The 13,734-nt window shown below is 41.9% G+C and overlaps 1 protein-coding gene across 8 annotated transcripts in view; it reads left to right on the forward strand.

Annotated features, from left to right (window-relative positions):
* Positions 1-669: 669 nt before the first annotated feature.
* PXK (PX domain containing serine/threonine kinase like) overlaps positions 670-13,734 on the forward strand; it is a 32,632-nt gene continuing 19,567 nt past the window's right edge. For 6 of the 8 annotated variants that reach the window (XR_013183817.1, XR_013183818.1, XM_077184317.1 and 3 more), the window contains exons 1-3: positions 670-915; positions 9,041-9,091; positions 9,746-9,793. Coding sequence is in view for 6 of the 8 variants with exons in the window: in XM_077184317.1 (XP_077040432.1) it covers positions 814-915; positions 9,041-9,091; positions 9,746-9,793 (201 nt within the window). In the remaining 2 variants the exon portion in view is untranslated. The remainder of the gene's footprint in view (positions 916-9,040; positions 9,092-9,745; positions 9,794-13,734) is intronic. The other 2 variants (XM_054640301.2, XM_054640302.2) reach the window with 1 other exon arrangement.

The following is a 13,734-nucleotide window of genomic DNA, read 5'->3' on the forward strand; positions in this document are numbered from 1 at the left end:
AAGCACTAAGCAGTATTCAAATAGAAAGTTTCTTATGCTGCTGCAATCAAAGTCACGTTGAGGAATTCAATTGTTAACAACTTTAAATCTGTGTTTTGAAAAACAACCAAACCAGAAACCAGAACCCCACAGAAGATCAAACCTTAAATTCTAGGAATTGAGTAAAATATACAGGATATTCTGATTATTTTATTAACACAAAACTCCCTGAGAGGTAAAGAGCAGCAAGTGCCCTTATAATTTTCCTGGTCTCTTTGGGAGGACCAGCAGTGTCTCAGGGCTGATTACCCCGGGGCTGCAGCTGCTATTGTCGCTGTCGGTGCTACCGGGGGCACCAGGCACGGGAGGCTTGGGTGGCGGGGTGACTCGACTGTACTTATGGCCTCCCCTCCAGCCCCTTTCCCCGCGGAGACGAACCTCCTCGTGTCCCCCATCCCGTCCTGTCCCCCGTCCCTGCCGTATCGCCCATCTCTCCGTGTCCCCCATCCCGCCCGTGTCCCCCATCTCTCCCTGTCCCCCATCCCTGCTGTGTCCCCCATCCCGCCCGTGTCCCCCATCCCTCCCTGTCCCCCATCCCTGCTGTGTCCCCCATCCCGCCCGTGTCCCCCATCCCTCCCTGTCTCGCGCTCCCGGGGCGGGACCCGCGCGGAGCGGCAGCCGCGGCGCCCCCTTGCGGCGGGCGGTGGCAGCGGCGGGCGGCGGCGCTAAGGCCCCGCGGCGGCGGCGGCGCTGCCGTGTTGACAGCGGCGGCCGCGCCGGGAGCTGCTCCGGGAAGCGGGTTGGCGGCGCCGGTTCTCCGCTCCCAGCTCCGCTATGGCCTTCATGGAGAAGCCGCCGGCCGGCAAGGTGCTGCTGGACGACACGGTGCCGCTGACAGCGCAGATCGAGGCGAGCCAGAGCCTGCACTCGCACACGGTGAGCGGGGCAGGCCGGGCCGCGGGGGCAGGCGGGAGCGGCCGGGGCGGGGGAGGGAATGGAGGGAGCCGGTAACGGGGGGCGCCGGAGGGTGCTGGGGGTGCGCGGGACCGGCCGGGGCACGGCGGGAGCGGGGCTGGGCGGGGGCCTGAGCCGAGCCCACGGCGGCGGGGCCGGGGGTGGCGGGAGGCGGCGGCTGCGGCGGGGCACTGCGGGGTGCGCTGGGGGCGAGCGGGAGCGGTGCGGGAGGCAGCGGGGCCGCGACCCCGCAGCGCGGCTCCCAGCGCCCCGGAGCCCCGCGGTGGGAAGCGGCGGTGCCGCTGCTCGTTGGGCTCCTTCGTCCCCTCTCTGCCCGCGGGGCTCCCGGGGACAGCCGGCAGCACCCCCGGGAGGGACCGGGGGGCTGTGCGGGGGCGGCCGCTGAGGGGTTCGGCTGCCCCGCGGCCGCTCCGAGCGGGCCTGTGGGCTCCTGTGATTCCTGCTTCCCTCGGGGTGTGCAGCCCGCGGAGCAGAGATGGGCTCTGCCTGCCGCGTTCCGGTGGCGGTGATGGAGTTGCACGTGAGCGGGCTGCGTTTGCCTCCGGGTCCTGCCGTGGGGCCGAGCGGCGGCTGCGAACCGCAGGGACCCCGCAGCCCCAGCCCCGTTTCTTAGCTCCGGGGAGCGGTGGCACTCAGCAGAGCAAGCCCTGCCGTGACTTGGGTGTCACAGATTAATTCTTTTGGGATGCCTAGGACACATGCACAGTGCTTCCATAAGAACTGTCTTTGAGCATGCAGTAATAATCCAAATTCTGCAATGTCCTGTTTGCAGTTATTTTCCACTTTGAAAATGGGTTTCATTATAGTATGACCTAGCAGTAGCATGAATCAGAGGACTGGCTATAATGAGCTGAGAGCAGGGATGCTGGAGAGGAGGCCAGAGGTAGCTCAGCAGCAGGTACTCCAGCTGGAAGCTTGCTTTAAATGGAGAGAAGGTTTCCTTATGTCCCTTCCACAGTTCTGATTCTTGCAGTGTGGATTGCTTCCTAGTTCCTTGCATCTGTTGCATACCCTTAACCTGAATGACAATAAATGCAGGTTCACCATGGGGTACACAACTAATTTACAGACTGTCTTATTAAATAGTCTTCATATAAATAATTCACACCTAAGAAGTGGTTTATTTTTTGTCTGAGGAACTCACATTTATTGGCGTTCCAGTCTTTCTCTGAACAGAAGTTACCTAGGAGAGATTGTCTAGGAGGTCTTGTGAATCCAACAGGCTGTGGCTCTCAACTGGTGCAACTCCTCTTCTTATAAGTAAGGCTAAAGAGGTTTATTTCCTGGCAAGTGGGATGCTTTTTACCTGATTCAATAGCTGAAGGATGGGTGTGCCAAGTCCTGTGAGAAGTTGTGTAACTCCTAATACTCCCCAGCAGACCAGATTATGTTTCGTTAGTAGCTTGTTTCCTTATTATGCTTTTTTCTTAGTGCAAATGACAATAGTGTTTTGTGTTCTTTCCTTTGGTTTGCATGATTCTGGTTGGAAAAGAAAAAGTCACAAGATTCTTTTAGAATGATCACTTGGAAGAACTTTTGCAATCCAGACTCTTCTCGTGTCATCTTGTCTGAGGGAGTGCGATAGCCCCGTCTTTCATCTCTGTATTCTGTTCCTAACAGTTGTGCAGGAAAATTCTCTGCTGTTTTCTTCTGATCTTTTCTTAATAACAGAATGCTGGAGCACTGTGCCTTTGAGTTAAAATCTGTCTCTAAGATACATCTATTAGTAATTGTTTGTTTTACTGCAGAAGCCCTGTTGATAGCTGAAAGATGGCTTGAAGTGTGTGTAGCACAGATGGTTTATACAGAGCCAGTGTGGGATAACAAAATACAGGAAGCCATTAACAGAGACTTGGTTTCTTATTTGATGTAAGTGGACTATTCTGTCATTTCAGATACTTCATCTTATGTCCCTGGTGTGTGAATAGCTTGTTTATTGGTGGGTGATGGTGTCCCTGATTTGAACTTCCCTGATTCAAAATAAGCTGCAGAAATAAATCCTTGTCTTTGAAGAAGTGTGTAAATGAAGCCCTTCTAAGAAATAAGGGTTGAAGTGTTTTTGTGGGGCCTGAAAACTGTATTTTACTTTGTTAAATTATAGCTAGAAGAAAGTAGATTGTCATTAAATGAATGCTTTTCAGTTTTGTTCTTCATTCCACCTCAAAGTGGTATCTTCAAAAGATGTAGATCCATAAAATCCTTTATCCCAAACTAATGTTTGGAGAACTAGGCCTGTTCTAAAGCAAAGGCAGCCATGAATTTTTTTTAATTCTTTTGTCAGCATTATATATTAAGATTTTAAAATGTTGTTTAGTGTTGAAAGAGTTGTTTTAAACTTGGGTTTGTATTTTTTTTCCTGTAGATCATAGCTTCTAAAAGCACTCATATGAAGATGGCTTAGGCTGAGTTTAGGTGCAACTTTAACATGGCAACTGAACTACTAATTATGTAAACCTTCTGTTGGTGCTGAAAATAGCCAGTATTCTGAAAAAACAGCTAAGGAAAAGGTGAAGAATTTCAGGAAAAGCTCTGTAGACATGGTGAAATATCACATAGAAGACCAAAGCTTGTGTCTAATGAATAGTTTGCTTGTGTATTGTTCTAAGCAGTTTCTGTTAATTTAAATTTAGTACAACAGACTGGGTAAGTGTAAACTTCATAGCATTGAATCAAGGGCTGTACTTGGCAGAGGCTGAGTTTCTGTTTCCTGAGGCTGAAGGTGAAACTAAAAGAAACAAAACTGAAAACAAAACCTGACACTACTATGTTCTTACCTGAATTCTCCAGAAACCTCAGAAGGGATTAAGCTACTATTGAAAATGGACTTTTGAGGATTTTCACTTTTTGCTTAGTAAGAGTATGTCAACCCCCCATAAATGGGTTTTTAGATTGCTAGGGAGCCAACTGCCAAATTACCTGACAGGCTCACAGGCTCAGCAAGCTTCGTTCAAGTCAGAAGAGCTCAGGAGTTCTTACTGGACTTAGTTCATCTGAGCTGGAATATAATCTCCATGGTTTTGCATTGCTACAAAGAAATTGTTCACTGAGGTTTTCTTTCTGTGTATTTCCAGTCATAATTAGAAGAGGAAAATGATGCCTTTCTATGTTTGCAGAAGTTGTTTCTTCTGCTTAAGTGTGTTGCAAGCAATCTGAGTTTTGTTGGAATGTGCACTTTAAATACAATTAATTCTATAGTGTGATGTTTATGGAGTCCTTTTCATTTTGAAAGCCAAAAAAATACATATTGCAGAGGCATTCCAGTGGCATCTCACCTAAGGGACTTGAAATTACAAGAGCAAGCCCAGTCAGTTTCATTTTGTCTCCTTCTTTATGCTTCAGCCACCAGCACTGCATCAGGGAGAGTAACTGTGTAACTCCAGGGGTGTGCTGGGCACCTTTCCACAGCCATGAGTCAGTCCCTTTGTAGGTCTGTGTACCAACCCTTCTGCAGAAAATGAAGTTTTGTTGCATTCCTTGACTTTAATAGGAGCAGGATTACATCCAATATACTAAGCCATTTGCAAGTGTCTCATCTTGATGCCAAATGTTGTGTTCTGAAAACAGAGGCAATTTCAGCACTAAAGCTTTAATAAATTTTGGCTGTTAAACTTGCCTCATATTGCAATATTTCATCTGTGTGTTCACCATTTAATAGTGGTGTCTTTCTAAGCCTTAAAATAGGATGCTATTTTCTTCCATGAAAATCTGACATTTTCCTTATTAAGAACTGTACCTGCAAGTCTGTTTAGCACTAAAACTACTGGTGAGTTGTACATGTTCTTCTGAACATTTCTCAATTCTTTTCTGAAGTAATTTTCCTTTTTCATGTGTTTCATATTTTGAAATTGAAGTAGTGAAACAGCCAGCTTTGATACAGTACATTGTTGTCTTAAAGGCATTTGGAAATGAACAGCTGAAATAAATCCCTCTCCTAACAATCTTTCAGGGTTTTTGGTTTTCTTTAAGCTATGATGAATGTTGACACTCATGGCTGTTAGATTAGAAAAACATTGAAAAAGCATTTATATTTTTCCTTTATTGTTCCAAATGGAAAAATGGAGCCACATATTTCTAGGACTGTAGGGTTTAGTTTAAAAGCTTGTAAAAGATTTTGCACATCTGCTTTACAAGGAATTCAGTCTTTTCAAGGCTGCATTCACTTTGGACAAAAACAAACATGAAGTTACTTAAAGACATGGCATTACACAGGGAACTGTCACAGTTCACTTGTTTGAGGTTTCAGAAATGCGGTTCCTCCCCTGGATTTAGTCAGTAAACTCGATTACCTCCCACCTCTTCTCCAGCCTGAGTTTACAAAAGATGGCGCTTTCATCACACTTAATTTTAAATATTCCAAACATACGCTTTCCACTGGTGATCTTACTAAATTAGTATTGCATTTGTAGGTCCTGTGAAGATTGTAGTCAAAATATTAGTTTCCATATTGTACTTTAGTAAACCCTAATTAGAATATTTTTGTTGACTACTGAGTATTTCCTGAAAAATAGTGAGTAATTTGCCTTTCTGGTGAAGGTCACAGTGATACAGAGCACTGATTTCTCATCTCTCTCCAAAGCTTTTCATGTTCACTAAGTTTCATTACATGTAGAAGTGTGTCCTATTTTTCCCTGCAGTTGTCCTAGTTCATAGCTTTCACTTCTTGAATGGCTGACTCATTACTACAGGAGGATACAGAGTGTGAATGGTGCAGCACAGACCCACACACACCTGAATTGTTTAGAAGGAGGGGAGACACCAACCACTGCTGCTGCTCCTACCTCACATGGGCTCAATGGCAGTTGAGCAATAGCAAATAAATACTGGGCCCTGTAACAGAGAGGCCTCTGAGGCTGAGCAGCTCTCCTGATGTTGTTGCTGCTTTTCACATGGGAGATTTTCTAAATAAACATTTAAAAGAGCTTCTTACTAGAAATTGTTCCAATCCAGCCTACTTAAGCAGGGATTGTATTCATGCTTAATTAGGCTTTCCTCTCTTTAATGCTTATAAAATAAAGCTCTTTCAAACTTTTAGTTGATGTGACCTGAAGGTGACCTGGATCTTTATAATGGTTGGCTTTTCAAGCCTGTTGGATTAAACAGATGTAAAGCAGAAATCTGTGGAAAAAGAGACTGACTATCCTGAGCTGGAAATTTAGAGACTATTTGCTTGGGGAAAAAGAATGTATTACCCAATATTGTTGAGACTCTGCATTTTATTATAAGAATCTCTTAACTCACCACTTTTTTTTTCCCATTTTGTCTCTGCAAAAGCCTTCTTTCCTGTTTGCTTCCTGTTTCAAAAACCAGGAATGGTGATAAAGAGCAATTGTTAAACATTTGGAGTGCTTTGCTTTGCAATTTTCACCCAGGAATTTTGCTGAGTAGCTCTGAGTTACTGTTGATAATGTTTTAATAAGTGCTGGAGCACTAGGGACTAATCTTGGTGACTTTTGGGGAGAAAAAAAACCCAAAAAACCAAACCACCTAAATCTTGGCTCTGCCTGAAAATGGGTAAGTTCAGGATAACATTAATCCCACGCAGTGAGTGTGAAACTGTTATCAGCAAAGGATTGGAGAAATGCAGTGTAGTTGTCACTGATCCATGTGGTTATTTGGAAAATATTCCTTTTCAGAAACTCTATCCAGAACTCTGTAGTACTAGGAAGAGATTTTAGGAAATGACAGTGTGCAACTGGGGTCACACATCTTTCCCTGCTCCCATCCTCCTCCTCCCAGCACCCATTTCAGCTTTTTTTGACTAATTGGAGCAGCCAGGAAATGATCCCATAGGTAAAACTGCTTTGCTTGGCATCTTTTAAGATGTATTTTGAGCTGCTGCAGGAATTTCAAGGTTGTGTCATGAAGTGGTTTGGCAGTACTGACAGGAAGAGCAGTGGATGTACAAACCTTACCTGTGTGGAGGGAGCCAGGGAATTTTAGGAAGGGTTTTGTGGAGGTGTGGTTTGTGTTTTAGGAAGGGTTTTGTGGAGGTGTGGTTTGTGTTTTAGGAATGGTTTTGTGGAGGTGTGGTTTGTGTTTTAGGAATGGTTTTGTGGCCTGTGCTGTTGGAGGCTGCTGCTGACAGTGACCTTGCTGTCCATGGGCAAAGCAGAGCAGCAGGTCATCTCTCTGCTGCAAGCTGAGACCTTTATTTCCCAACCAGCAGCTGTTAGGGCTCCTTTGAAGTTATTTGGTAAACTGAGTCATAGGAAAAATTCTGAGCTATTCATGTAGGAGTGAAAGATGCCATGGGAATTTCTACATGAGTGTAGCTAACATAGACTCCCTGAGCCTGGTTGCTGATGCCTACAATTGTTTGCAGGAGTAAACTCTGGTAATTACTAGCTTTTTCTGAAGGCATTTCCACCCTGTTTTCCTACATCTGATGATGCTGCTAAACAGAAATGATCCCGAGTGTGCCTCTGTTTTCCTTATGCTTTCATTTATTTCCTATGGGCACAGTCTCAGTCCCACTATCAGGTTGTCTCAGAAGAAGATTGTTGTAATTCAGTTTTTTTTTCCCTAACTAACCCAGAATTTGGCAGAGAAATAAAGGCTTTTGTGCATTTGGACTTGAAGAGTTGAAAGCTCTTCTCTGGTCCTATGGGAAGCATATATCAGTGGTGCTAATTATAATCCCAGGACAAGCTTGTTGCCACATGGAGGCAATAGGAAGTATCAGCTTCTCACTGGAACTCAGCATCCTGTGCTCTGCTGATTATGTGTAGCCATGGCAGATACTGGGAATGGGATTGTATTTCTTATCCTGGCCTTTCTACTATTGCTGTTTTTTGACTTTCAATCTCATTACCAGCTTTGAGGAAGAAGGCCATCAACCAACTCAGAAGACCATTTAGGCTTTTTCCTTAGTTGTATTGACAGGGTAGTGCTGAGTTGGACAGTAATTCATTATGGTCAGTGCTGATGGAGAGCCTGTGATGGGGACTTGGCTCTTCCTTACAGACAGAGCTAAGGGCCACACCTGGAGAGTGTTTGCTCTTCTCTTTCCAGTTGGAAACCCTGTGACATAAAAAAGAAACTTCATTCATGCATTAGGCCACAAAAGCAGATATGGATGGAATGGGAAAATGCTCAAGTAAGTGTGGGGAAAATAGTTGTGGCCCAAATATGTTTTTTTTTTTTTTTTAATATAATCTTACTGTGAGAAGATCTGTGTGCCAAGTTGTTTATCACAAGGGTCTCCAGAAGAGCTGTGTTGACCAGAGTGGTTGTGTGCAATAAGATGCTTTGATGGTTGTTTAATAAATGTGTCCTGCCTCTCTTGGTGCTCAATAGAAAATGACAATCACTGGATAAAGAGCAAGTGCTACAAGGGATTGAGCAATAACTCAGCTTCTTCCAAAATCCTAGAAAAGATGAATGACTGCACATGGTGAATCATCACTGGTGTGCTTTTCAGAGGAACGGCCAATGTTCCTTTGAGACTTGATGAATAAGCAGTTGCTGCAATTTTTTGTCTGTATGTGAAGTAGCCTCTTCCCAAAATGCAGCAATGGCCACAAAACAAGAAAAAACACGTTACTGGTGAATATGGGTTTCCAGGTGTCCCATTAATTGATTTCTGTCACACAGTTTCCAAAGATAATTAGACTGGTTAAATGTTATCAGCTCTGTGGATTTATGTTACTAGTTATGAGGATTTGGGCTTCTTGTTTTGCAGGAAGATACCATAATTATGATTTCAAATGGGTAAGAGGAAAGAATATGGAAGGAGCATGTCAGGCTGACTTTCTGAAAATAGACACTCCAGTTCTAATTTAACAGTTATGTGTCTTGGTTTGTGACATCTTCAATTTGCTGTCTTTTTCTGTAACTAAATTAAATTAAACCCCTCGAGTGCTCCACAGGTGTGCAAGCTCCTGGAACTCTCCTTGTCTTCTTTGCTGGGAAAGCAGAGCAGAGCAACTGTGAGGGATGGTCTGAGCAAACCCAGCTCTGACATTCCCCAAGATGCTGGATCTGAATTTTCTGCATTTGAATGCTAGTTGTCTTATTTGAAGAAGTGCCTAATAACTTTCTTCAGCTCATTAGTTCTCATTTCTAATGATTTTTTTCCTTTTATTAGGAATACATAATCCGTGTCCAGAGAGGAGTTTCAACAGAAAACAGCTGGCAGGTAATTTCTTAAGTTGTAGTTCATGTAACCAGGATTCTTTTTTTAGGAAAAGTTTGAAAATTGCCTATTCCTAGCTTTTAAAATTTGAGCTGGAAAGAGAAATGTTGATTTGAAATTGAGAACATGAAGTGCTTGAATTCTTTTGGTCAAAACTAAGAGAAAAACAGTATTGCTGCCAGCTACAGAAGGCATGTTGTCTGCTGCTATTCTGAATATTCCAGGAAAAATGCCTGTCATGTGTTTCTACTGTGTGTTGGTACAACCAGAGTTTTAAAATCTGAAATTCCAGTTTGCCTTTCTCAGTGCTAAAATCACAGCTCTGCTTATACGAGACCAAGAAGTAGTAATGAAGATGAGTGTGAAAAGTTTTTCCATCTAATATGGCAAAAATGCCTTTTTTGCAGACAACTTTGCTCACAAGTATTGTTTTAAGATAATTTTTAGAAATGCATTTTCTGTCTGATCAAGTTGTGATTAAAGATTCTTTTTTGCTCTCTGGCAACGTGACATAAATCCAGCAGTTAGGCATTTGTACAAAAATTGCAAAAGAAGATGATTGTAAATGGGAATTAATTTTCTCTGATGGGATTTTGAGGAGTAAAATTCTAATGGAAAAAGTAATTTTTTTCCTGAACTTTGTATTTTATTTTACAGATTGTGAGGCGATATAGTGACTTTGACTTGTTGAATAATAGCCTGCAGGTAATTTTCACTCTTCATATATGAATAAAAAATGTCATTAGAATAATATATTCAGAATTGTGATATTTTTATATATTGTGGTGAAAAAATAAAAGAATTTGCCTAGCTGTAAAGAGAAACTGTGACTTCAAATGTAACATGAATGTGTACTTATTCACCCTTAAGTTTTCTCTTGTAAAATTTGACTTTTAACATCAACAGGATCAATTTATATAGAAGTGGAGGAAATTGGCAGATACTGAATCTTTCCCTTCAGTCCTGTGACTTGTTCCGGTTTTATGTGTTTTTATTTGTTCCTCCTTTGATTTGGAGAAAGCCAAGGCACATACCAACCTTATAAATTCAGCATTGAAGTGCTATGTGTCTCATTATTTATATTCCTCTAAAAGCACTACCAGATGCTGCTTCTCATGTGATGGTTTTCTGTGTCACTGAGGAGTGTTCCTTGGTCAGACACTGGACTTACTGTGTGTTTTCTTCTGCTTTTTAGGACAATTCTTTCTTTTTAGTTTGTGTGGGAAAAAGCAGAAGTGTGAGTGTGTTTGGGAACAGGGGGGAAGCAGCAGTGATTAATATCTACAGGAGAAAAACTCTTCACTTGAGATTTCCATACTGGGCAAACGGGATAAAAAGTGAACGACGCAATTTGAGGATAGATTTTTGTGACTTTAAAATTTTTCCCTTGTTAAGTGTTTTCATGAATTCAAGAGCTTAATACTGCTTCCACTTCCTCTCTCCTCCCCAAATCAAATCAACTATCTGCTTGATGAACCTTGGTGAGCAAAACCCTGCAAGGGTGTTGATTTGTGTGCTCTGAGAGCCCACTGTGACTGCTTTGCTGCAGGTGGATCAGGGCAAATCAGTCATAATTCAACAGATGCAGGCTGGCTGCCTTGTAGAATTATTCCTATTATTGCCTTGTGGAATTATTCTGTTAAATGTGCAGTAGCACGTAGGAACTTTTATCATGACCTAGAAACCTTCTCTATGATGTGCTGAATAAATGCAATCAGAGGTGTCTCCTGCACCAGAGACATCCAAGATCTAAAATTAGACAAACACCCATGGGAACACAAGGAGTTGAGATGGTACTGGTCATCAGAGTACCTTGGGGTCATTGTGGTCTAACCATAGTTTAGATAGAGATCACAGAGAAAAAAAAAATTGTGAAAGTTTTAAAAAGAAGGAAGAGTTCACTTTGCAGCCACCTTTAACAAGCTGCTCTTAACCATGGGGGAACAGAATGTGTTAAGGCATGAAAAGGATTTGTTGCCTTCTCATTTACCTTTCAAATGAGGCAGCTTTAGTAGAGAAGGCAATGGACCTTTATGACTTAAAATCCAGAAATGACAGGTACTGCAAAATTAGGCCTATGTGGAAAATGTATTAAGTGAAGGTAAATAGGTTATGTGTGATGGAGTTTTGAAATGAAAAGCCTTTTTATCTGAAATAGAGGTGAATGATAAAAGTGGAGGGTCCAGAGAATTATCTGACAGCAACTTTGCAGAGTGGGACAAAGGGGAAATTTGAAACAAGAGAAACTAAGACCCAGGACAAAAATGCCAGCTGCTTGGATGACTGGAAAACATTAAAAAGAATTACCAAAATGTACCTCTAACTTTAATGGGAGGATATGAGAGGGTGGCTAAATTAGCAGGCCATGAGCTTTAGCAGTTGGTCCCCTCCAGTGGCTCTTTTCTCCCACTGTTTCAGAGTTTTTTATAAATTATTCTTTATGATGCTGGAGCTGAACTTTCCTCATCCATTAAGACAACACAACATTTCTCAGATGCTTCCATCCAAAACTCTAAACAACAATATTCCATCAAAATATTCAGGTCCTGTGACATGTTTCAAAATTCTTTAAGCTCTTATCTTGTGAATATTGAAATTAGAGTAAACAAACAGAACTCCAAACAAATAAGAAGATACCAAACCCCAATCTTTTTCCTTCAAAGCTAAAGATCTACTGGAAGAATTGATGGAACTTCTTTTGGGTGTAAAGCCCAAGTTCTCAAAGTTCTTGTGGCATTCTTGACCTTTCTGTCTGTTTGTGTGGATGTGTGTGAGCACAGCTGCAATTGAGTTGGAATGCAAATTTTCTGTTCTTAATCTAGTACTACCTATAGTAAGGATTGATAATTTAAAAATTGTCCAGGCTAGGGAATGCAGTCCTGACAAATACCTTGGAAAAAAAATGAAATATATATATGTAACTCTGATTTGTATCAGAAAATTTCAAGACAGGTTCCCTGAACTCTCAGTTGTACCAGATTGAAAAACTTCTTCCAGTCAGTTCTGCATTTCTTCCTCTTGACTTATTTGAGAGAGATCAGTGGAGATCATTCTTCTGTTTTGTCAAGTGAAGTGCTGGTACTGGAAGTACTGGAATTCACAGCAAGATATCTGGCTTTTGTGAAGCATTTTATTGCAGCTTTTGAACAGACATTCCTGAGCAGGCTGTGGTTTGAAGATAAGAATGTTAATTCCCAGGTTCTTCCCATCCTGGCTCCAGTGGTGAGCTGAGAAGTGGTGTCTGAAAGCATGTGAGGTCTGGGCAAGGTCAGGCCCTCAGTGAGGTGCTCTTCTGTGCTGGAGTGTTCTTGCTGTGCTGTGCTGTGTGTTTTGGCAGATAGCTGCAAAAACCTGGGCCTGAATGTTACTTTCTGTTGAAAAATAGTAGAAGTCTGATTTATAAGTTTTAAAACAAATTATAGTGGTTGGAAAACATGTGAATTAGAGTCAGTTTTCTCTCTGATGGTAGCTAGTTGTCAGGTCAAGAAGGTAAAGGTGATGATTTGACATGCTTTTTAAGTGAATAATTCTAGGAAAGGACACAGTTCTTGTTTAGAAACTCAGTTTTTAATTGAAATGAGTGGTCTGCCAAAAGAGTTCTGTTTGCCTCTGGTGCTAAAACTAATTTGGTGAATTACTGGCTGTAAGTGATATATGGTTGCTTTTAGTTTTTTTCTGGTTTTTATTAATAGTTTCTGTAATTCAGACATAGTTATAGTTCTTTTCCAGTCCATAATTTGAAGTCAGAAAACGAGAAGTAGGAGAAGTACTAAAGTTAGCAGAGGACAATTCCTGTGTTCAAATGAAGGAGGTAGAAAGGAAGGGGAATGCTCCTTCTGCCCCAGTTTGTTGTACTAATCTGTTGCTTTTTCAACTAGTTAAAATGAAAGTTGTTCAAACACCAGAAGTCCCAGTCTTCTCCCTGGTGAACTGTTTGCTTTAGAAATGAGGTTATTGCATCTGGTGTAATTGATTCCTGCAACACACAATTCTTAAAGATAACTCCCAGGGAGATTCAGCTTACCCACGGCAGGTGCTTTGATCTGCAGGACAACGATGTGTTAACAGCACAAAAAATGTACTCTGGCAATTCACATGACGTAATTGAATCTAAACACCAAAGATCATCTCTTTGATCTGAGTTACACAAGGCTTTGAATTTTTTTCATTGTCCTATTTTGAAGGATTTCTCTGATTTTTTTCCCTTAAGTTTTGGATCTCTTGTGTCAGTATAATACAATTAGTGTACATCCCCTGGTAGATTGCAGCTATTTCTGGGTTGAAGGATGTATAGATGTTTAAAAAATGTACAGGAACAAATTCAGAAGATAAAATGGAAATCTGCACTGTATTAGAAATTACATATTTAAAATACTAATAGGGCTTAACATTACCTACAGATACATAGAGGCAGATGAAAGTTACTAATCTGCACTTGATGAAATAAGAAAGCATAAATCTTACCCAGAAAAAATGATCAGGTGTGAATTGGTTTTGGGCTGTGGCAGAAGTACATCATGGAAAGAACCTGGCTGAAAATTGTAGCTATTTAGTATCTGAAAGTTTCGGGTAATGATCTTAAATGTATGACTCACTAGCAAAAATTTGTCTCCTTGTATTTTCAGTGTTGTTCCATTTGCTAATGC

Source organism: Agelaius phoeniceus, chromosome 11 (assembly GCF_051311805.1).
Source record: "Agelaius phoeniceus isolate bAgePho1 chromosome 11, bAgePho1.hap1, whole genome shotgun sequence".
NCBI classification, from domain to species: domain Eukaryota; kingdom Metazoa; phylum Chordata; class Aves; order Passeriformes; family Icteridae; genus Agelaius; species Agelaius phoeniceus.